We start from the raw sequence: 22,028 nt of genomic DNA on the forward strand, positions 1-22,028 counted from the left end.
AGGAGCAGAGAGAGACAATCCTAAGCAGGCTCTGCCCTGTCAGCGTGGAGCCCCATGCGGGGCTTAGACTCCTGAGCTGTGAGATCATGACCTGAGCCGAAAGTGAGAGTCGAATGCTTAATCAACTGAGCCACCCAGGTGCCCCCATCACATGATTTTCATAATAAAAAAAACTACCTATTATGGGGTGCCTGACTGGCTTAGTAGAGTGTGTGACTTATCTCAGGGTTATGAGTTTGAGCCCCACGTTGGATGTAGAGATTACTTAAAAATAAAATCTTTATAATATCTAATATTGGGGCACCTAGGTGGCTCAGTCAAGCATCCAACTCTTGGCTTCAGCTCAGGTTATGGTCTCATGCTTTTGTGAGTTAGAGCTCATCAGACTTGGGATTTTCTGTCTCCTCTCTCTGCTCCCACAACCCCGTGCCACTTGCACTGTCTCCGTCTCCCTAAAAACAGAAAGTGGGGCGTCTGGGTGGCTCGGTCGGTCAAGCATTGGAATTTGGCTTGGGTCATGATCTCACGGTTACTGAGTTTGAGCACTGCATCAGGCTCTGTGCTGACAGCTCAGAGCCTGGAGCATATTTTGGGTTCTGTGTCTCCTTCTCTCTCTCTGCTCCTCCCCCATTCATGCTGTCTCTCTCTCAAAAATAAACATTAAAAAAATTTTTTTAATCAAAAATAAAGTAAAATCTATCAACAATAGGGAACTAGTTTAATAAATGATGGTATGCCAAGAGAATAGAATATACAGCTAATAACGAGCATGTATTTGAAGAAAGTTTGATACTATGAAAAAGAACCACAACCAATACCAACTAGGGGAAAGGCAGAAATCCAAATCGTATGTGACCTCTGTTTTGTAAAAATACATTATTTAAAAACGAGGAGAAACAGGGGCACCTGGGTGGCTCAGTTAAGTGTCTGACTTCAGCTCAGGTCATGATCTCATGGTATGTGAGTTGGAGCTCTGAGTCGGGCTCTGATCTTACCGCTCAGAGCTTGGAGCCTGCTTCAGATTCTGTGTCTCCCTCTCTCTCTGTCCCTCCCCTGCTCGTGCTCTCTCTTAAAAATAAGTAAACATTTAAAAAAATTAAAAAGCAGAAAAAACAAATACTCTCAATAGTTCTCTTGGAGTTACACTACAGGTGATTTTTTTTTTTTTTTAAACTCCCTGCAACGCAGGGCTCACATTCACGGCCCTGAGATCAAGAGTTGCACGTTCTAACTGAGCCACCCAGGTGCCCCTGCAGGTGCTTTTTAAAAGATCTATTGGTTATAAATATGAGCTGAGGAAAGAGAAAGGAAATACTGCTCTATTTCATTTATCAAAGGAAAAGTTAAACTATCCCATTTACTAAACATGAAAGGCTCTCACAGAATATCATTGTCACTTGTTGGAATTCTAGGATGAACCTCTGAAGGTCTTCATCATTACGGAATGGTGACAGTTATGGTCTCCCAAGATTAATCCAAGACCTCAACCACAGGCACACATCGAAGCCAGGTCCTTGACTGTCATTATCAAGTTATTACTTGGGATGAAGTACTGCCTTCTGGTCACACTTTCAGATGGACTCAACCTGGAAGGTCCCCAAAGCCCTTTCCCATCTGCAGGGCAGAAGGCGAAAGGTGGCCAAGAGCCCCAGCCTCAACAACCCCTCGCAAACGGTGGTTCACAAAGCCTCACGTTCACCTTGCGCACTTTGCCCGGTGTGTTGGGTACCAGTCCTCGCCGCTTGCTGGGGGTTCGGGGAGCACTGCCATAGAGCATCTCTGTCTCTGTCTGCTTCTTGTTCTTTAGTTGCTGTATGAAAGTCAGAAGGAACAGTGAAAACTCCCCGGAAAGGAATAGGTCTGGGATGGGGCAGAAGCTGGGCCAGATATCTAGAGCCAAGTGCCTGAACCCAGAGCTAAAAGAGGTGCGGTGGGCTAGCCCTTCAGCCAACCCAGATCCCTGGGAGAGACCCTGGGCTACTCACATCACCATCGTCCTCTTGCCCACACTGTGCTCACTTACTCTCTCTTGCTTGGCTCGCTCCTTCTCCATTCGATGCATCTCCCATTGTTCTGTCACATACTCCATGAATTTCTGCCCATTCACCACAAATGCCTGCGAATGCTCCTGTTCCCACATTTCAATCCGTGCCTTCAGCTCCTCTTCCAGCTGAGACCATAAAGAAAGAAATGTTAATCACTTCAAATCCTTGGTATGAAGCCCGAATTAAAGTATTCTCCCAAAGGAAGACTCCCGCCCCAGAGCACGTAAGCCTAATTTCAGGTAGCTGGACTCACGTGGGCCCAGGTCAGAGTGACCAGGAAGCAAATCCTAGGGACGATTTATTCATAACACACATGAAGGTGGGAAACAGCAAGAACCCAGAGTCTAACTGGGTTTTGGTGCTTAAAGCTGGAGGCACTGGGGGGACGAGCAACATTAAATGAACAATGTACATTATGGGGCGCCTGGGTGGCTCAGTCGGTTGAGCATTCCACTTAGGCTCAGGTCATGATCTTGCAGTTCATGAGTTCAAGCCCCGCATCCGGCTCTGTGCCTGACAGCTCGGAGCCTAGAGCCTGCTTCAGATTCTCTCTTCCTCTCTCTGCCCCTTCCCTGCTCGTGCTCTCTCTCAAAAATGAATAAACGTTAAAAAAATATATATATTAAAAAAAAAACCACGATGTGTATTAAGAGCACCCCAATCTGGGTCCCAGTCTAGAATCTACCTCTTATAGGCTATGAAAAGTTACCTAAATTCTCAGGGCCTCAGTCTCCTGATGCATAAAAATGGAAATGAATAAAATAGAACTACCCTACGACCCAGCAACTGCACTACTAGGCATTTATCCAAGGGATACAGGTGTGCTCTTTTGAAGGGACACATGCACCCCCGTGTTTATAGCAGCACTATCAACAATGGCCAAAGTATGGAAAGAGCCCAAATGTCCATCAATGGATGAATGGCTAAAGAAGATGTGGTATATATATACAACGGAGTATTACTCGGCAATCGAAAAGAATGAAATCTTGCCATATGCAACAATGTGGATGGAACTAGAAAGTATTATGCTAAGTGAACTTAGAGAAAGACAAATAAATGACTTCACGCATGTGGAATTTAAGATACAAAACAGATGAACAGATGAAGCAAAAATAATATAAAAACAGGGAGGGGGGCAAAACATAAGACACTTTTTTTTTTTTTAAATTTTTTTTTCAACGTTTATTTATTTTTGGGACAGAGAGAGACAGAGCATGAACGGGGGAGGGGCAGAGAGAGAGGGAGACACAGAATCGGAAACAGGCTCCAGGCTCTGAGCCATCAGCCCAGAGCCCGACGCGGGGCTCGAACTCCGGGACAGCGAGATCGTGACCTGGCTGAAGTCGGACGCTTAACCGACTGCGCCACCCAGGCGCCCCCATAAGACACTCTTAAATACAGAGAACTGAGGGTTGCTGGAGGGGCCGTGGGTGAGAGGATGGGCTAAATGGGGAAGGGGGAATTAAGGAAGACACTTGTTGGGATGAGCACTGGGTGTTATACACATAGAGGATGGATCACTGGAATCAACTCCTGAAATCATTACTGCACTACATGCTAACTAACTTAGATGTAAATTTAAAATGAATTAATTAAGGGGCACCTCAGTCGGTTAAGTGTTCCACTTCAGCTCAGGTCATGATCTCATGGTTTGTGAGTTCAAGCCCCACATTGGGCTCTGTGCTGCCAGCTCAGAGCCTGGAGCCTGCTTCGGATTCTGTGTCTCCCTCTCTCTCTGCCCCTCCCCTGCTCTGTCTCTCTCTCTCAAAAACAAATAAATGTTAAAAAAAATTGTTTTTAATAAATTAATAAAAATTAAAAAAAAAATTTAATGGAAATGACTAATTGGAAAATACTTTGGAATAGTATCTGGCATTTAATTCAATAAACACTATTACTATTAAAATAGAGAACAGTAACAAAGCCCACAGCACTTTCTCAAAAGTTTGTCTTTTGTTATAGGCTGAATTGCATCCTCCCAAAATTCATATTTAAGTCCCAACCCCCACCCCCCAATACCTCAGAATGTGACTTTTTTTTTTCCCCCACAAACAGGTAATGAAGTTAAATGATAAATGAGATCATTAGGGTCAATGTGACTGGTAGCTTTGTAAGAGAAAAATCGGGACATAGATACATACAGAAGGAAGACCATGGAAAGATATAGGGAGGAAGAAAGTCATCCTCAAGTCAAGGATGGAGGCCTACGAAGAAACCTACCCTACTGATACTTTGATCTCACACTTATAGCCTCCAGAATTGTGAAAAAATAAATGTGTTGTTTAAGCCAGCCAGTCTGTGGTACTTTGCTACACCGGCCCTAGAAAGCTATTAAGCCTTGATATTCAGTCAGGAGGAAGGCTCAGTATGTACTTATCCTGGCCCAAGCTTTAGAAGAGAAGACGGTTCTGGGGCAAGATGTTTCAAAGCCAAGGATATACAAAAAGTAAGGTGTTTTGTAGCCAAGCAACAAAAACTCTCAGTGGCAGTATTACCTTAGGGAGTATTTTTTGAAGTTTGGCTCGCTGCTTTTCTTCTTTTAGAAGATTTCCTCCGCGGTTTGTAAATCGACTTGGATCTGAAGCTTTTCTCTGTGAAAAACAGATTTTAATTAGAGTAAGCCCTGAGATGGTCAGACCAGTTACTTCTGCTAAGATTCCTTGCTTTCGTAAACTGATCCATACTAAGGAGACTACATACTAAGGAGAGTTCTGCATTCCATCCACTGCAGCAGAGAGAAATGATGGTATTCCAAGGCAAGGGGAGTGGGGTGTGAGCTCCGTGGGCATATGCGAGGTCATCCACTGGGGTGCGGGAAGACTATGGTTCGGTTCCTTTCTAATCTAAGAGTGAGGTAAGCTTTAATATAGAGTGCACAATGTCACTGGCTCCCTTACTTGGTCCAGATGTCAGACATGACTTGTCACCTACAGGGAATGGGGTATTTGGAGGGACAAGGGAGAGATCTACACTCGGAGGGCTTGGTGGTGACAACCCTGTGTACCCACTCAGCTCTGGCATACTAATGATGCAGGTTAAATGTGCCCAGTTAAGAGGTTCATAATCTGGTTTTTATGAAATTAACACTCACAAAATGGGCAAGTTAAAATGTAAAGTGTTAGGCTTCTTACTCTTTAAAAAAAATTTTTTTTAATGTTTATTCTTGAGAAAGAGAGAGGAGAGAGATTGTGAACAGGGGAGGGGCAGAGAGAGAGAGGGAGACAGAGAATCCCAAGCTGGCTCTGCACTGTCAGGACAGAGCCAGATGCAGGGCTCGATCTCACCAAGTATGAGATCATGACCTGAGCTGAAACCAAGAGTCAGACACTTAACTAAGCCACCCACCCAGGCGCCCCCATTTCTGGTTTTTGTTCCTCTATCATGCATATATTATATCAGAACAGTAATCTAAATGTGTAATTTGTAAGTGTAAATTAGGTTTATACACTCAACAGTAGGAGCAGATCATCAGAAAAGTTTAGAAACAATCTTGACAATCTGGGGGCTGAGCTTGTAAAGAAATCCTATCTCCTTTCCAGACCCCTTGATTGACGACTGTCTATTAAACACTAACTAAAGGGACAGTAATCAGTTTCTCATCTCCTTCCATACCAGCACATCAACAAGACTTGCTTAATACTCTTCTTTCTTGCATTCAACCAGAAGTTAAGGAGTAACTGAGAACTAGGACGTCTGTTCTGAAACAGCTGTAAGACCTCACGTATCTCTCTCTCCACGTGTGAGTCCTAGTTTCCCACCTATAAACCTGAAGGAGTTGAACTCGGGATTCTCTTAGGACCCCTTTGAGCTCGGAGAAGGACTCTCCTTGTGCCCTACATGTCTTGTGTGACTCACCCAGTCCCAGTCCCGAGCTCTGAAACGCTTTGAGTGCCCAGTCTACCAGAAGAAAAGGAATTCAGACTAAATAAATGTGCCCTGATACCCAGGCAAACTTTCTAAGAAGACAGCAAAAGTTGGACTGGTAGTGAATAGTAACTGCCTGCCCCAACATCCACTCTCTCCCTCCTACTAGTACTGAGAACCTGAATTTATCTGTGGCAGCAGGTGCCCCACGCACGCCAGTGCTGGTGTGGGGAGCTTAATATTGGAAAGAGCCCTTAGAGGGGCTGAAGGGGCAATGCTTGAAGTGCAACGGTGGGGGCTCTAGAGCCACTTCGGACCACCCCTTAGTGGTCGGGGAGCCGTGGGCTGGAGAAGCCTGGGACACCACTGAGTGTGGAACAGCCATACCTGCTCTGGATGCTCTACCTCTAGACTTCCTTCATGCAAGAAATTCCTACCTTACTTAAGGCATTAATTTTGTTCTTCCACGTTCCTGCATATAAGCTTCACAAGTACAGATAGGTTAGCAGTAACTCAGACGTACTGATAAAGACAGGGTTTTAGAAGCCTGGTAAAGGGCAAAGGAGAGTGGACTCTGACTGTCCAGGGCAGGCCTTCTTAACACTTGATCGCACTCTAGGGAAACAGAAGCTAGGGCGGTACCTCAAACTCCAAAAAAAGCCTCCAGCTTTCTTCCCACTTCTGGACACCTTCAAAGAGTTCTTTGTGAACCTCATAGTAGTTTCTTAACCGCACGATCTCGGCATCATGGAGCTGAAGCAGATTTTCTGTGTAGTCCTCTGCAAGATACAAGCCCAGGAGATGAAAAACTTCTAGTGTTTAGTAACCCTCATCCTCATCCTCCTAGAATGGAAACCAATTTTTCTTCCACAGAGTAAAAGTGATACGTGAATAAGCATATATCGTGGATAATAAAAGCCAGCTTTGTCACATGATCAGTCTGGGAGGAGAGGAGGGGCTCAGGGATTAGGGTGCAGGCCACAGCGATGAAGATTCTCAAAGCTCTAGGTCATCTCTTGCCTTGTCCTTGGTTTCCTTCATATTCTTCCTTTGCATCCTGCCCACAATTTCTAAAACCACTGCTGAATTTAGTACAGTCTCGTCTGTCAGACTAGAATTCTGCTGAGCTCTTGGGGACAGGCTCTGTGGGCTCAAATGTGGGCTCTGCTGCCTGTGTGCTGCCTCTGGGTTAAGTTGCTGAGCATTTATGTGCTTCTGTGTGCTCATCTCTTGACATGAGGACTAAGTGAGATAATATCATTAAGGGTTTGACACTGCACCTGGCCCAGAGTAAGCACCTGACAGACTTGAGCCTCACAACCACAGGCTACAGTGATATACTGCTTCAGAAATCGAGAGACCCCTTACTTCCTAGTAGCATTTGCAAATGTCTGTTTATTCAGGAATGGCAACTGATGCTAAATGGCTTGAAAGGGGAGCCGTATCTGTTGGGTAGAGGAAACACTTCCCAGCAAACGTCTGCCCTCATAAAGACAAGTGAGCAGGCCACACGAAGACCACCACTTCTGTACGGACCAGCATAGTAAGGGGCAAAAGCCTGTCTCTGCTCCTGGCTGTAGAAACACTGGTCCCAGTACTGAGCCAGCTCCACTCGAATCGCCTCAATCACTTTCTTCATGTTCTGCATCTTCAGTTCCTCCAACCGATCCACTTCCAATTGCAGCTGAAACAAGGAGCTTTGGTAAAGGCGCTTGCCACACATTCATTTTCCCCCAGGAATCCAAAAGCTCCCATGCCCCTCCCCCTTTTAAATAAAATTATAACACAAAGCAACAGAGGTAAATCAATACTCTTTGCAACAATGAGCTCATGGGAGCCGGAAATCTAAGAAAGGCACACAAAAGGACAGAAGATGAGCAGCTGTCACCACCCTCGTCTGATGCTTGTCTTTTTTTTTTTAAGTCATTTTGTTTTAATGTTTATTTATTTTTGACAAAGAGAGAGAGACAGAGCATGAGCAGGGGAGGGGCAAAGAGAGAGGGAGACACAGAATCCAAGGCAGGCTCTAGGCTCTGAGCTGTCAGCACAGAGCCCGACGTGGGGCTAGAATTCACGGACCATGAGATCACGACCCGAGCCGAAGTCGGACGCTTAACTGACTGAACCACCCAGGCGCCCCTTGTCTTTTTAAAAAATAAACATTTTTTTAAACGTTTATTTATTTTTGAGAGAGCGAGCGCGCGCGCGGGCAAATGGTGGAGGGGCAAAGAGCGAGGGAGACACAGAATCCGAAGCAGGCTCCAGGCACTGAGCTGTCCGCACAGAGCCCGACGAGGGGCTCGAGCCCACGAACCGTGAGATTGTGACCTGAGCTGAAGCTGGACGCTTAATCAACTGAGCCACCCAGACACCCCTGATGCTTGTCTTTAAAAACAGGCTCGCCTGAGGCAGGAAGCTGGTAAGGACAACAGACTTGACATTTGTAGAGACTGCTGACCTAGCACCCATTGGATTTCTTACCGCTTTCCTGACCTTGGCCTTTGACCCACTCATAACCGTGGCCACAGCTTCTCTCTCTTCTGCAGGTATTTGTAACCTGTCCCAGAGCTCTCGGATTTGAGCCCGCAGACCCTCACACACCGCTTCATTTTGTGACTTTCGCATTTCCAGCTGCGGGGAGGAGAGCTGACAGTTAGGGCAAAGACAGAACAAAGAAGCCCCGCCCGCTGCCTTCCCACAAAGAAATGTCTGGACTCACAAGAAGTACTCTGACTAGATTGAGAAGAAGTGTATTTTTGTGATTCTGAACACAAACTGTATGGCTGTCATTATGGTAGGATCTCAAACACCAAGAACCAAGAATCAAATTTTTAACTTACAAAATGAAACACTAAGCTAATTCACAGACGGATAGTATCTCATTCAAAATGTCAATTTCACATTCTTTGAGCTACATATAAATTTTTGCTTAAAAAGTGCAAATCAAAGATGTTCATATCATTTGCTATCTTTATCCTTCCCCTTTTCAGTTATATGGGCTTCTTATTTAAGACTGAAGGAAGAAACTGTCAGCTTTTTCAAACTGCTGGACACGATGGAGTAGTGAGTGGCCGTTACCTGCCGTAGCAACTTTTGTAGTGTTGCGATATTCTCCAGAGACAAACAAAAGGCATCTTCATCTTCACACACCACATCTCTTTCAAAGCTTGTGTCTGGGGTGTGATCTAGTTCTTCCATACACAGTATGATCTGTCTCTTTATGTTGACGAACTCCTCACGTCTAGAGGCCTATAAAATAAAATGATTACGAGCCCCTCCAGGAAAGTCAAACCGACCTTTAGGAAGTATGAGTGCCAACAGTATACCTTTGTCTCCCTCAAAGTGGCCACGTGCTGTCTGAACTGGCTCAGCTCCTCTAGGCTGGGAACGGACGAGCTGTCCACGTCATAGTGGGGCAGGCAAAGAATTTCACACAGTTCTTGATCTTGTTCCTGAAGTAGTTTCAGTTCCTGTTTTCTCTCCTTTTTCTGTTTTCGCATCAGTTCTACCTGAGTGCGCAAATCCTTCTCTAGTTGCAAGATGGTCGTCTCTCCTTCCTCCTGCAAGAGACAATGTGCCGTTGTTACAAGGTTTCAAGTGGATTTATTCATATGAAGAGAAGGACAATGGAAGAAGGCTAGAGTGACAAACTTTTTTTTTTTAATGTTTATTTATTTTCGAGAGAGAGCACGTGAGCAGGGGAGGGGCACAGAGAGAGGGAGACAGAGGATCCGAAGCAGGCTCCACACTGATGTCAGTAAGCCCTGATGTCAGGGCTTAAACTCATGAACTGTGAGATCATGACCTGAGCTGAAGCCAGACGCTTAACCTACTAAGCCTTCCAGGCACCCCTAGGATGACAGACTTTTAGTTCAACTTAACAGTACATCAACTCACGGCCAACAAAATATGGCACAAGGAGGGTCCCCTAAGGAAGGTCTCTAGTAAAGGAAAGGTACCAGGGCACTTTGGCAAGAGGTGAAAAGTGGTTGGAAAGCTTGTTTTGAGTTAGCTATGGGGTAGTCTATTTAGCTCATAACTTGATGCTCATCCTAAAAAGCCTACAAACATCACCTAACCAATACAAATCGATAGTCCTTGCTTTACTCCAACAGATCAACAGGTGGCGGGGGGTGGGGGGGAGTGGCAGTTACAGGTCTTAAAAATTTATAGAATTTTATTCCACACTGGTGAACTAATAAAAACTGTCATGTGATTTAAGGGAGATATATATTTATCACTGTATATCTAACCTCTCACCCGATTTCACATTGAAAGTTAAAAAAAACGGGCGCCTGGGTGGCGCAGTCGGTTAAGCGTCCGACTTCAGCCAGGTCACGATCTCGCGGTCCGTGAGTTCGAGCCCCGCGTCAGGCTCTGGGCTGATGGCTCGGAGCCTGGACCCTGTTTCCGATTCTGTGTCTCCCTCTCTCTCTGCCCCTCCCCCGTTCATGCTCTGTCTCTCTCTGTCCCAAAAATAAATTAAAAAACGTTGAAAAAAAAAAGTTAAAAAAAAAAAAAAGTTAAAAAAAAAAAAGACTAAAGAAACTATTTGTTCAAAATCAATGATATATATGCCATTTCTGTAGATTCCAAAAAACTACACTGATATCACGATCTGATTGCTCTTGGCTGCCAGGTATGAATTATCATTAACCCCTTAAAGGCGGTCTCCCTCCTAGCCTGATTCCATCTAGGTACCCACGTAGTTCTTCCTGTAGCAGAGAGAGGGACCCAAGAATCTTATTGGCACCACATCATAGCCATCCTGTGCTGGCCCTGCACTCACATCTATTCTAATTACCTTGCCAAGCTCCACAGTGGTTTTCACTTTTATGATCCCAACACTACTTATACGGGATCTAACCAGGGACACGTTTTGGAGTCCTGTTATTCATTCCATCCTTGCTGGTGTCCTCATTCAAGCTCTGCCTTGTGCTGGACCACAAAACAGCAACCTGTCAGCGTGGTACAGAGATAATCATGCTCTGAATTTGACTATGCTCTCCTGCCACTCCAGCTTTTGAGACATTTCTTCCCAAGTAGCCATTCTGGCTGGTTCACTGGTGTGCAGCTACTGGGTATAAAAAAACCACAAAGGCAGGTTTTTTGGTAACTTTCCCTTGTATCACTAGTCCCTTTTGCTTCCTAGGTAGTGCTTTTAATTTTTTTTTCAAAGAAAGAATAGCATGGTACCATCTGTACTTAGCTCTTCCTTAGAATTAAAAAAGAAAAAGTACATTATATATTATTTATATTAATATCAATATTATATATTAATAATATAATAATATACATAATATGTATATATATTATACACACACCCCACAAATATAGGGCTTGTTTTTGATCAAAGCATTGTACCACTTATTAGCTAGTATCTCTCAACAGGGCAACTCTTCACATAAGTGAAAGGTACTTTGGTGAAACTAAGTAACTAGGTGACAAATTCTCCCTGCTTTCATGGCCAGGATTTCACAAGGAAACCTTCCACCGGTAGCCCCAAGTCAGAGTGCTTTCCTAATCTCACACCCCAGCAGGATCCCCTGAGACTCTGCCATGTACCTGAAATGGCTCGACGTGTAACTCGCTGCACAGGGTACTCAGCTCTTTTTGACAGATGGATATGCTTTTGATGAGCCTTTCCTTCAGGCTCTCCTCTTCGGCAATCATCATATCCAGGAGGTCCTACAAAAGAGAATACAGTCCCATAAAAGTCTGAGGCCAATGGGGAAAAAAACCCCAAACCAACAAACGACACCAAAACCTTCATAATTTCAAATTCTTAAGAAAGGACTTAAATACAAAGAAAACCAGGAAGAGCCTGTGACATCTTCGTGTCACTTCTGTAGCTATGTCAGATGAGACACCAATATCCTTACCCCTGAACCACCGTAAAGAGACCAGTACTACCCAACTCACCTTGATATGCTTCTTTACAACCTCCGTTCTTTGTAACCGCTGGTCCTCTGGAATCCCAATTAATTCCCATATTTCCCGAAGGTGATTCAGAGCTTTCTGGAGACATACTATTGACTCCTCCGCCAGCACCTCACTGAAAAGCAAAAGAGAAGCCAGTAACATGAACCACTGCCTCCAGACTAAAATAAAAATTTACTGAAACTAAATATACTAGTTTCTCAGTGGCCTGAAGGCTAAAACAAATTGAAAACAAGCATTCAGCTTAACCACTCTTCTCCCCAAAACACAACACTGGCAAAGGAAAATTCAGTATTGCCTTACTCTGGAAGTTCAATCTTCTGAATAATAGAATGTGGACTTTCATCAACAATTCTACCCATGGCAGTAGAATACAGAATTATAAAAGAAAAACCAGACAGGAGCGCCCGGCTGGCTTAGTAGAGCATGCGATTCTTGATATCAGGATTGTGAATTCGAGCCCGATGTTGGGTGTAGAGATTACTTAAAAAAAAAAAAAAAAAGCGGGGGTGCCTGGTGGCTCAGTTGGTTGGGTGACCGACCAGCTCAGGTCATGATCTCACAGCTCATGAGTTCGAGCCCCGTGTCGGGCTCTGTGCTGACAGCTCAGAGCCTGGAGCCTGCTCCAGATTCTGTGTCTCCCTCTCTCTGCCCCTCCCCAACTCACACTCTGTCCCTCTCTCTCTCTCTCAAAAATAAATAAACATTAAAAAAAAAAAAAGTAAAGATAAACCAGACAAAATAAAATCCCACCAACACAAGAGCTCGCTTGGTGAGAAGATCCTATAAAACAGGTGGCAATTTATCACACTAATTTCTTGTTCTTAAATTACAACTACTGACTTACAGAATGGCTAAAATTACAAAAGATAAACATCATGTTTTGGTGAGGAGGCACCTGGGTGGCTCAGCTGGTTAAGCGCCTGACTCTAGATTTCAGCTCAGGTCATGATCTCGTGGTTCCTGGGATCGAGCCCAGGGTCAGGCTCTGCACTGACAGTGTGGAGCCTGTGTGGGATTCTCTCTCCCTCTCTCTCTGCCCCTCTCCCGCTCATGCGTGCATACACGCTCTCTCAAAATAAACAAACATCAAACACGAAAGTGATGGTGAGGATATAGAAAAGCCAGAACTTTCATAAAGTTGGAGTATAAACCGGTACAACCACTTTAAAACTGGAGGCAGCACCTATTAAATCTGAACACAGCAGTTCCACTTTTACATGCAGGTCCGGCAGAAATGCACACATATGCACCAAAGGCAAGAACAGGAATGATCAGAGCAGCACTCCGCATAATAGCCTAAGAGTAGAAACAACCCAGATGTCCATCAACATAATAAACAGTACATTCCTACCATGGAATATTATAACCATGAATACACCACATGGATAAATCTCAGAAACATTATGAGAAACTATGCTAAACGAAAGAGGTCAAATGCAAAAAGACTACGTACTATATGATTCCATTTTATGAAGTTCTAGAAAAGCAAAACTATGGTGAAAGAAAGCACATTAATTGCCTGGGATCAGGGCAAGGGATCAATTGCAAAAGAGCACAAGGAAATTTCTTCAGGGTGATGGAGTGCTCCTAGATCTCAACGGTGATTACCTAACCGTATACAATGACCAAAATTCGAACTGTACGTGTAAAATGAGTCAGTTTTACTGTATGTAAGTTATACCTCAAACCTAAAAGAAAAAAAAGGAAGTAAAACAAACTACTGTGGAAAAACAAACAAAAGTTGGAGAAGAAAAGGAAAAACAGTCTTGAGTGAAAAAAGCCAGACAAGAAAGCATATATCACTATGTGATTCCATTTATATAAACTTCCAAAAACAGGCAAAACTAAGGTGTACTCTCAGAAGGCAGGACGGTGGTCCATCATCCTGGGAGGTGGTGACTGGGACGGGGTACAAGGAACACTGGTTACCTACATGTGTGCTGATTTTGTGAAAATCCATTGAGTCTGCATTTGAGTTTATGTACATTTCTGTATGTCATTCTTCAATTACAAAAAGCTCATTTAAAAATTTCATTGTTTATTTGAAATACGAATTTAACTGGGTACCCTGCATTTTATCTTAAAAAAAAAAAAAGTTTACTTTAAAAATGATAACCAGGGGTGCTTGAGTGGCTCAGTCGGTTGGGCATCCGGACTTTGGTTCAGGTCATGATCTCGTGGCTTATGGGTTGGAGCCCCACACTGGGCTCTGTGCTGATACCACAGAGCCTGCTTGGGATTCTCTCTCTCCCTCTCTCTCTGCCCCTCCAGCGCATGCACCCTCTCTCAAAAATAACATTCAGAGAACAGAGAAATTTTCTCTCCTTTCTTAGATACAAATGGATAACAAAGACATTGCTCTGGCACCAGACAAACTAGAATCTGGATGTGCTTTGCCACCAGTCAGCAGTGAGGCCCAGAACAAGTCACTTAAACTGAGGGTGTGCCATCTACAAATGATGGAGCTAGGGGCTCTCACTGGCCCCCTTTGTGCCTCAGGGTATTCAGTGGCTCTTATGAATCACCAGGCTAGATCTCCAAGAATAGCAGTTTCTCCATAGGCTTCAATATTTTCTAGGGTTCTACTCGGACAGTTCAGAGCCTGGAGCCTGCTTCCAGCAGAGAGAGCCCGTCTCCCCTTCTCTCTGGCCCTCCCTGGCTCATGCTCTGTCTGCCTCTCTCTCTCTCTCTCTCAAATATAAATAAACATTAAAAAAGATTTTTTTTTAATACATAAATAAAAGAAAGGTTGCCTGTCCTAGGTGAAGAGAAGTTTTGGCACAAACACCAGTTGCCTATACCAGATGGCCAGTATCAATACCCAGATAATGAATAGCATTTCCGAGAATTTATTGTGGGGCGCCTGGGTGGCTTAGTAGGTTAATGTCCAACTCCTGATTTCGGCTCAGTCTCAGTTTGTGAGACTGAGACCTGCACTGGGCTCTGCTCTGACAGCACAGAGTCTGCTTGGGATTTCTCTCTCCCTCTCTCTGACCCTCCCCTGCACATGCTCTCTCTCTCTCTCTCAAAATAAATAAAGATTAAAAAATATTATTCATATCCATTCATTTTAGAAACGGTAACATGTAGGGACCCCTGGGTGATTGAGTCAGTTAAGTTTCTGACTCTTGATTCAGTTCAGGTCTTGATCTCAGGGTTGTGAGTTCAAGCCCATGCTGGGCATGGAGTCAGGAAGGAAGGAAGGAAGGAAGGAGGGAGGGAGGGAGGGAGGGAGGGAGGGAAGGAAGGAGGGAAGGAAGGAAGGAAGGAAGGAAGGAAGGAAGGAGGAAAGGGAAGAAAGAAAAAAAGAAAGAAGAAAGGTTAATATGTAATTAAGGCATTTATTTCATCTCAATTAACTAAATTATTTTAATCTCAATTAACTAAAGTTCAACTACAGAGTTTTCCCAAATAATCCCTTTGCACTCCAATCTTAAGATAAAAGAATTCATAAACCAAAAACCTCATTTTCACATTTTATTAAAAATAACCTATATGGGAATGCAAGCTGGTGCAGCCACTCTGGAAAACAGTATGAAGGTTCCTCAAAAAACTAAAAATGGAACTACCCTACGACCCAGCAATGGCACTACTAGGCATTTATCCACGGGATACAGGTGTGCTGTTTCGAAGGGACACACGCATCCCCATGTTTTTAGCAGCACTATTGACAATAGCCAAAGTATGGAAAGAGCCCAAATGTCCATCGATGGCTGAATGGATAAAGAAGATGTGGCATATATATACAATGGAGTATTACTCGGCAATCAAAAAGAATGAAATCTTGCCATTTGCAACTACGTGGATGGAACTGGAGGGTATTATGCTAAGTGAAATTAAAATTAGTCAAAGACAAAAATCATACGACTTCACTCATATGATGACTTTGAGACAAAACAGATGAACATAAGGGAAGGAAAACAAAAATAATATAAAAACAGGGAGGGGAACAAAACAGAAGAGACTCATAAATATGGGGAACAAACTGAGGGTTACTGGAGGAGTGGTGGGAAGGGGGATGGGCTAAATGGGGAAGGGGCACTAAGGAATCTACTCCTGAAATCATTGTTGCACTATATGCTAATTAATTTGGATATAAATTTTAAAAAATAAAAAGTAAAATTAAACTAAATAAATAAATAGAAGTGTAAAATAATAAAAAAATAATAATAATAACCTACAAGATCTGGGGTACCTCGGTGGCTCAGTCAGTTGAGCGCTGACTCTTGATTTCAGCTCAGGTCATGATCCCAGGGTTGTAGGATCAAGCCCCATGTCAGGCTCCACACTGAGCGTGAAGCTTGCTTAAGATTCTCTCTCTGGGGCGCCTGGGTGGCTCAGTCGGTTGGACGTCCGACTTCGGCTCAGGTCATGATCTTCTGATTTGTGGGTTTGAGCCCCGCGTGGGGCTCTGCGCTGACAGCTCGGAGCCTGGCGCCAGTTTCGGATTCTGTGTCTCCCTCTCTCTCTGTCCCTCTCCCTCACTTACACTCGCTCTCTCAAATTAAAAAAAAAAAAAAAAAATGATCTACAAGATCCAATCTGTGGCCAATATTCAATTTGAACGTAAAACCCTGGTGTTGAGCCAGACCAGCATGGCGCACTGCTCTGAGTGAGGGTTACTACTTCAGAGAATGCTCTCCAGTCTCTTCCAGGCTGCCTGGCCCACTCCACTCTAGCCAATCTCCACAGGACAGCTAGGTTCTTGTGAAAACAAAATCCAGTCAGGCTTAACTGCTCCCTTGAAATTTTCCCATTGCCCTCAGGAAACAGTTCAACCACTTTCAAAGGAAAGGCTTTCTAAAACCTTTCTCCAGGTTTGTCTCTTAATCTCTCCTACCCCTCATTCCCTAAGACTCCAGCCAAGGGGACTTCCGGAACATTCCATAGATGTGTTGCTCCTCACTCGACCATGTGTAGCTTTCAGTTGTTGATGCTGCCATGCTTCTGCCCATTACCTTCCACCTGCCTTCACCTTCTTCGGACAGCTGTGGATTCCTCACGGTCATTTCTACCCCCCCCCCCCCACCCCGTAGACCATAGACTCAAGGACAAGGACTGCCACATCTTATCATCTTCATTTTACCAGACCCGAATGCACAGCAATTATTCAATAAATGTAATATGAATGGCCTTCAGTTCCTGCCAAAGGTTCATTACGCCTCTAACGTCTAGTTACAATTCAGAGGAGATTTATAAGCAGGGCTGCCTAGCTCTGTAAAACATCCAGAAGGTAAAGCGATCGCTTTTCTGAACGATAAAAATCTAGCACAACAGGAAAAGAATCTGAATAGACATTTCTCCAAAGAAAGATACACAGACCAACAAGCACGTGAAAGCAGACTCAACAGCACCAGCCACTAGTGCAGTGCAAACCAAAACCACAGAGACACCTTCACAGGCACCAAGATGTCTGTAGTAAAAGACAATAGCAAGTGTTGACAGGGAAGTGGAGAAACCAGAAGCCTCATCCACTGCTGGTGGGAATGTAAAATGGTGCCGCCTCCTTGGAAAACAGTCTCACGGTTTCTCAGTTAAACACAGAGTTACCATATAACGCAGCAATTCCACTCCTGGGTATTTACCCAAGAGAAATGAAAACATGTCCACACAAAACTCATATGCAAATGTTTACAGCAGCATTTTTATAATAGCCAAAAAGTACAGACAACTCAAAATGGCCATCAACTAATGAATAGGTAAATGTGATTTACCCATCCAGTGGAATATTATTTGACAATAAACCTTGAAAACACGATGCCAAGGAAAGAAGCCAGTCACAAATGACAAAGTATCATATGATTCCAAATAGGCCAGTCTACAGAGATAGAAGTAGATTAATAGTTCTGTGGGGCTGGGGAGTAGGCAGGGAGGGTGGGAAAGGGGAGTGACTGCTAATGGGTATGGGCTTTCTGAAAGGAGGCTGAATATGTTCTAAAACTGACTGTGGTGGTAAGTGCAGCACTCTGAATATACTAACACCTGTTAAATTGTATGCTACACAAAGGTAAGAAATCGTTTAAAAGACCATTTGAAATCTTTTCCAGTCCAGTGACTTAGGTTCAAGAGACTGCAAAAACCAGACCTTTTTACAACCTTTTGCGTCTTTGGGATGTATTCTTGTACGTATCCTCAGCTTTTCAGTGATGTGCTAGAAGAAAAAAAATCTCAAATTTCCACCTTTTAGGAAGTTACCTGAATCTATTTACAGACAGTATATAATTGCACCAAGAGAATTATATTCACAGTGAATGTGCTAAGGCATCTTATGATCATACTTTTTTAAAACGTCCAGTTATTCATTCAAATATACTACTTGAATGTTTATTATATACAAGGTGCATCCTAAGTATTGAGGATTCAGCACTGAACAAAACTGACATCCCTGCCATTTTGAAGTTTACATTCTAACAACAACAACAACAACAAGTGATAAGCGAATCTCACATTAAATGGTAGTAAGTGGTGTGGAGAGAAATCAAGCAGAGAAAGGGCACAAGGACTACTGAAGGTGTAGGAAAGAGGAAGTGCGGTTTTAAAGAGATTGGCCGGGAAAGACCTCCCTGAGAAGGTGATCTCAGCAAAGACCTAAAGGTGGTAAGGAGTCAAGCCACAGGACATGTGGGGGAAGAGAGACCTGGGTGGGGGAACAACAGATGCCCATGTCTGAGGTAGGACAGTGCCTGGGGTTCCAAAACAATCAAGGACTCTGGTGTGACTGGAGTAGAGTACAACAGGACTCCAGAGGCTTTTACTCTAAAATACAGAATATTGGAGGATTCTGAATAGAAGATAGGGCATCCAGCCTTGTGGCTCCTTGTCTTGTGTTGACAATAAGCTTCAGGAGGCCAAGGCAGAAGCCGGGAGACCAGGCAAAAGATAATGGTGGGGACCTGGACCCGGGTGGTGACAGCAGAGGTGGGGAGGAGTGAGATTATGGCTGTTTTTTCAAACTAAAGCTAATCTTAGGAATGAAAGAAAGGGTTGTCAGAGTGACAGAACAATCAGCAAGAGTGCTCTGAAGAGTGGAACACTTTTTTTTTTTTTTTTAAGTTTATTTAGTTTGAGAGAGACAGAGACAGGGTGAGACAGGGGCAGAGAGAGAGGGAGACAGAGAATCCCAAGCAGGCTCTGCACTGTCAGTGCTCGAACGTGGGCTCGAACCCATGAAACCATGAGATCATGACCGGAGCCAAAACCAAGAGTGGAACACTTAACTATCTGAGCCACCCAGGCTCCCCAAGAGTGGAACATTTTTTAATTCCTTGAAACGTACACTGGTATGAGAACAGTTCTCCAAGTAGAAGATTTGTAATTCCAAACACGCATTTTCCAACAGGCCCAATATTGTTAAAGTAATCAACCCCGAGGGATGGTTAACAATTACAATTCTGTCCATACTGCTTTTAGTTGGCGGCCCTAACCTCGCCAGAGGTTAGCAGTCCGTATAGTGTAGATATTTGTTTTGGTTTAAATTGGATTTGCAATCTACAAAGCTCATGTCACTTAATTTTGTGAAAGTAAGGTGGCTAAATTAATTAGTAAACAGCTAAGTTTTTCAATTAAGTCACAACCCCCCCCCAAAAAAAAGCCTTCAGATGATTGCCAAAATTTTTAAAATACCAGCTTTATTGAGATTATTTTTATTCTTTTTTAAGTTTATTATTTATTTATTTGAGAGAGAAAGAATCCCAAACAGGCTCCGCGCTGACAGCACAGAGCCGGACACGGGGATCCATGTCACTAACAGTGAGATCATGACCTGAGTGTAAATAAAGAGTCTCACATTTAACAGAGCCACAAAGACGCCCCTACTGAGGTTACTTTTAAAGCCCTGCATGTTTTTCCAGTGGTACCATTCTTTCTACTAAATTCCCATTCTGTGGAAGGCAAGCATTTGAAAAAGAACGATGGGATTAGTAATTATGGAAGGAAAAGCCTCCTACAGCCACAAAGCAGCCAGTCTGACCAATAACTGCAGACTAGCCATGAATCATCACTGCCTCACCCACTGCTTACAGAAAGTAAGGTCAACGTTTTTATTACTCTTAACACAAAACCTGTGCCCTGGTTTTATTCTTATTTTAGAACAAATTTGGCATCTCTGCCCTTTTGGAGGTTACAGTCTAATAGCAAAAGAAGGGTGATAAACCAGCACAGCATACATTAAATGGCAGTAAGTGCTATGGAGAGAAATCAGGCGGAGAAATGGGGATAAGAGAACACGGACATTCACCGTCCTGTCGCAAGTCACAAGGCTGGTGAGTAGCAGTGTGGTGAGTCTGGTCCCAGCACTGCCCGAGTTGTTGTTAAAACCACCGGAAAAGAATTCCTTAATGGAGTTTCTTTCTTTCTTTCTTTCTTTCTTTCTTTCTTTCTTTCTTTCTTTCTTTCTTTCTTTCTTTCTCTTCCTTCCTTCCTTTCTTTCTTTCCTTACGTTTATTTATTTTGGGAAGAGAGAGGGAGACAGCACGAGCAGGGAAGGGGCAGGGAGAGAGGGAGACACAGAATCCGAGGCAGGCTCCAGGTTCCAAGCTGTCAGCACAGAGCCGGACGCAGGGTTCGAAACCGTGAACCGTGGATGACCTGAGCCCAAGTCCAACGCTTAACCGACTGAGCCACCCAGGCGCCCCCTTAAAGGAGTTTAAGTTGCAAGGAGACCCGGCTACTTTCCAATTCAAGTAAAATGTTAGCACTGCAGCCCCGACGCCGCGGAAGCCAAGGAGAAATGAGAACGGGCCGGCCTTATTTAAAGAGAACCGAGAAACCGGCCCACAGAAGAGCCGGGACTTGGAACGAGCCGCCGGGCCGAGCGGCAGCACCTGAAACGCGGCGGGCGGGGCTCGCGGACACCCGGCGCGTCGGGGCCTCGGGAGCGCGCGGCCCCGGCCGGTGAGCTTCGGGCCCGGCCTCAGCCCCGCCGGCGCCCTCGGGCCGGGCGCCAGCTCTGCGCTCCGCGGCCCTGCCGGCCGCGCCCGGGCCTCCCCCGGCGCGGGCTGACGTGACACCCGCGCCCGGGCCGAGGGTCGTCTCGGGGACCCCGCACCGGCCCGCACCCGGGACGGGTGTCGCTCCCTCCCGCGTCCCCCGGACTCCCCCGCAGCCCGCACCTTCTCCTCATGGCGGACGCTCCAAGCAGCCGGCCGTCGAGGCCCCAGACCTCCACGCAGGGCCGAGCGCAGCAACCTCCCGCAAGCACCGGCGGCCTTGCTCCGAGTCGCGGCTCCGCGAGCCGTTAGGCCCCCGCGGAATTTCAAACCGAGCCCGGAGGCGGAGCGGCTCCACGATTGGCGCCCTGACCCGACGCTCCTCGGGAAGCCCCGCCCCTGGCGGCGCGCCGCGACCGCGCACTGGGTCCCCCGCGCCCCGGGGCTGACGGCGGGGGCTGCAGGGCTGGGCGGGGGAGGCGCTCGCCCGCCGGCTTGGGTTGGGGTCTGTGTCTGCGCGTGCGCCGGGTCTCGCAGGTGCGCGGCTCCCTCTCTCAGCTTCGCGGTGGCCGGGAGTCCGGTCCCCCCCACGCAGCCCCGCCCCGGCCAGCCGCCGAGTCCCGGCCCCACCCCGTCCAGGCGCAGTTTGGATTCGAAGTGCGCGCGGCCGCCCGGAGGCCGCCGGGAAGGGGCGAGGACCGCCGGGGGCCGGGGGCCGGGAGCGCGTTCCGCGTTTTAACTCGTTTCCCAGCGCGTCCAGAAGGCGAGCCTGGAGGTGATCTTTGGTGGCGGCCTTCCCCACGTCTGGGAGCCGTGCCCTGCAGCGGAAAGGGAGGAATCCTGCACCCGTCTCACAGGCCGGCACCTTTCTAGACGGTGGTCCCATTTAATCTCCACGACCGCCCCGTTTGGTATTCTCGCATCACCATTTCACGCAGGAGAGAACGGTCTCTGAAAGTTTGAGGGGCTTGTCCAGGTCACGTAATTGGCACACAAATGGAGATCGCCTGGGCGTGGTTCTTTCAAATAACAGGGGTTATATGGTTGTATAAAAATGTTTAAACTCAAAAGTCGGGGGTGCCTGGGTGGTTCAATGGGTTAAGCATTGGACTCTTGATTTTGGCTCAGGTTGTGATCTCAGTTGGGAGTTGGAGCCCCACCTTGGGCTCTGTGCTGGCAGGGCAGGGCCTGCTTGGGATTCTCTCTCCCTCTCTCTCACCCTCCCTTGCTCTGTGTGTGTCTCTCTCTC

General features: G+C 45.6%; 2 protein-coding genes across 9 annotated transcripts in view; one reads left to right on the top strand and one right to left on the bottom strand.

The window, feature by feature from the left end:
* Positions 1 to 2,194, top strand: part of RCCD1 (RCC1 domain containing 1) — a 33,638-nt gene extending 31,444 nt beyond the window's left edge. For all 3 annotated transcript variants that reach the window (XM_043553919.1, XM_043553922.1, XM_043553923.1), the window contains one exon: positions 1,413 to 2,194. In XM_043553919.1, the coding sequence (XP_043409854.1) occupies positions 1,413 to 1,425 (13 nt within the window). In that variant the 3' untranslated portion in view covers positions 1,426 to 2,194. The remainder of the gene's footprint in view (positions 1 to 1,412) is intronic.
* The window catches only part of PRC1 (protein regulator of cytokinesis 1), a 28,116-nt gene extending 6,651 nt beyond the window's left edge, over positions 1 to 21,465 (bottom strand). For 2 of the 6 annotated variants that reach the window (XM_043553913.1, XM_043553912.1), the window contains exons 1-11: positions 20,963 to 21,124; positions 11,832 to 11,964; positions 11,475 to 11,597; positions 9,236 to 9,469; positions 8,988 to 9,158; positions 8,391 to 8,540; positions 7,446 to 7,593; positions 6,552 to 6,688; positions 4,541 to 4,636; positions 2,024 to 2,170; positions 1,700 to 1,810 (exon numbers count right to left, since the gene is read on the bottom strand). In XM_043553913.1, the coding sequence (XP_043409848.1) occupies positions 1,700 to 1,810; positions 2,024 to 2,170; positions 4,541 to 4,636; positions 6,552 to 6,688; positions 7,446 to 7,593; positions 8,391 to 8,540; positions 8,988 to 9,158; positions 9,236 to 9,469; positions 11,475 to 11,597; positions 11,832 to 11,964; positions 20,963 to 20,973 (1,461 nt within the window). In that variant the 5' untranslated portion in view covers positions 20,974 to 21,124. Of the gene's footprint in view, positions 1 to 1,699; positions 1,811 to 2,023; positions 2,171 to 4,540; positions 4,637 to 6,551; positions 6,689 to 7,445; positions 7,594 to 8,390; positions 8,541 to 8,987; positions 9,159 to 9,235; positions 9,470 to 11,474; positions 11,598 to 11,831; positions 11,965 to 20,962 lie in introns of all 6 variants that reach the window. The other 4 variants (XM_043553910.1, XM_043553908.1, XM_043553911.1 and 1 more) reach the window with 4 other exon arrangements.
* Between the last annotated feature and the right edge of the window lie 563 nt (positions 21,466 to 22,028).

This window comes from Prionailurus bengalensis, chromosome B3 (assembly GCF_016509475.1).
Source record: "Prionailurus bengalensis isolate Pbe53 chromosome B3, Fcat_Pben_1.1_paternal_pri, whole genome shotgun sequence".
Lineage (NCBI taxonomy): Eukaryota > Metazoa > Chordata > Mammalia > Carnivora > Felidae > Prionailurus > Prionailurus bengalensis.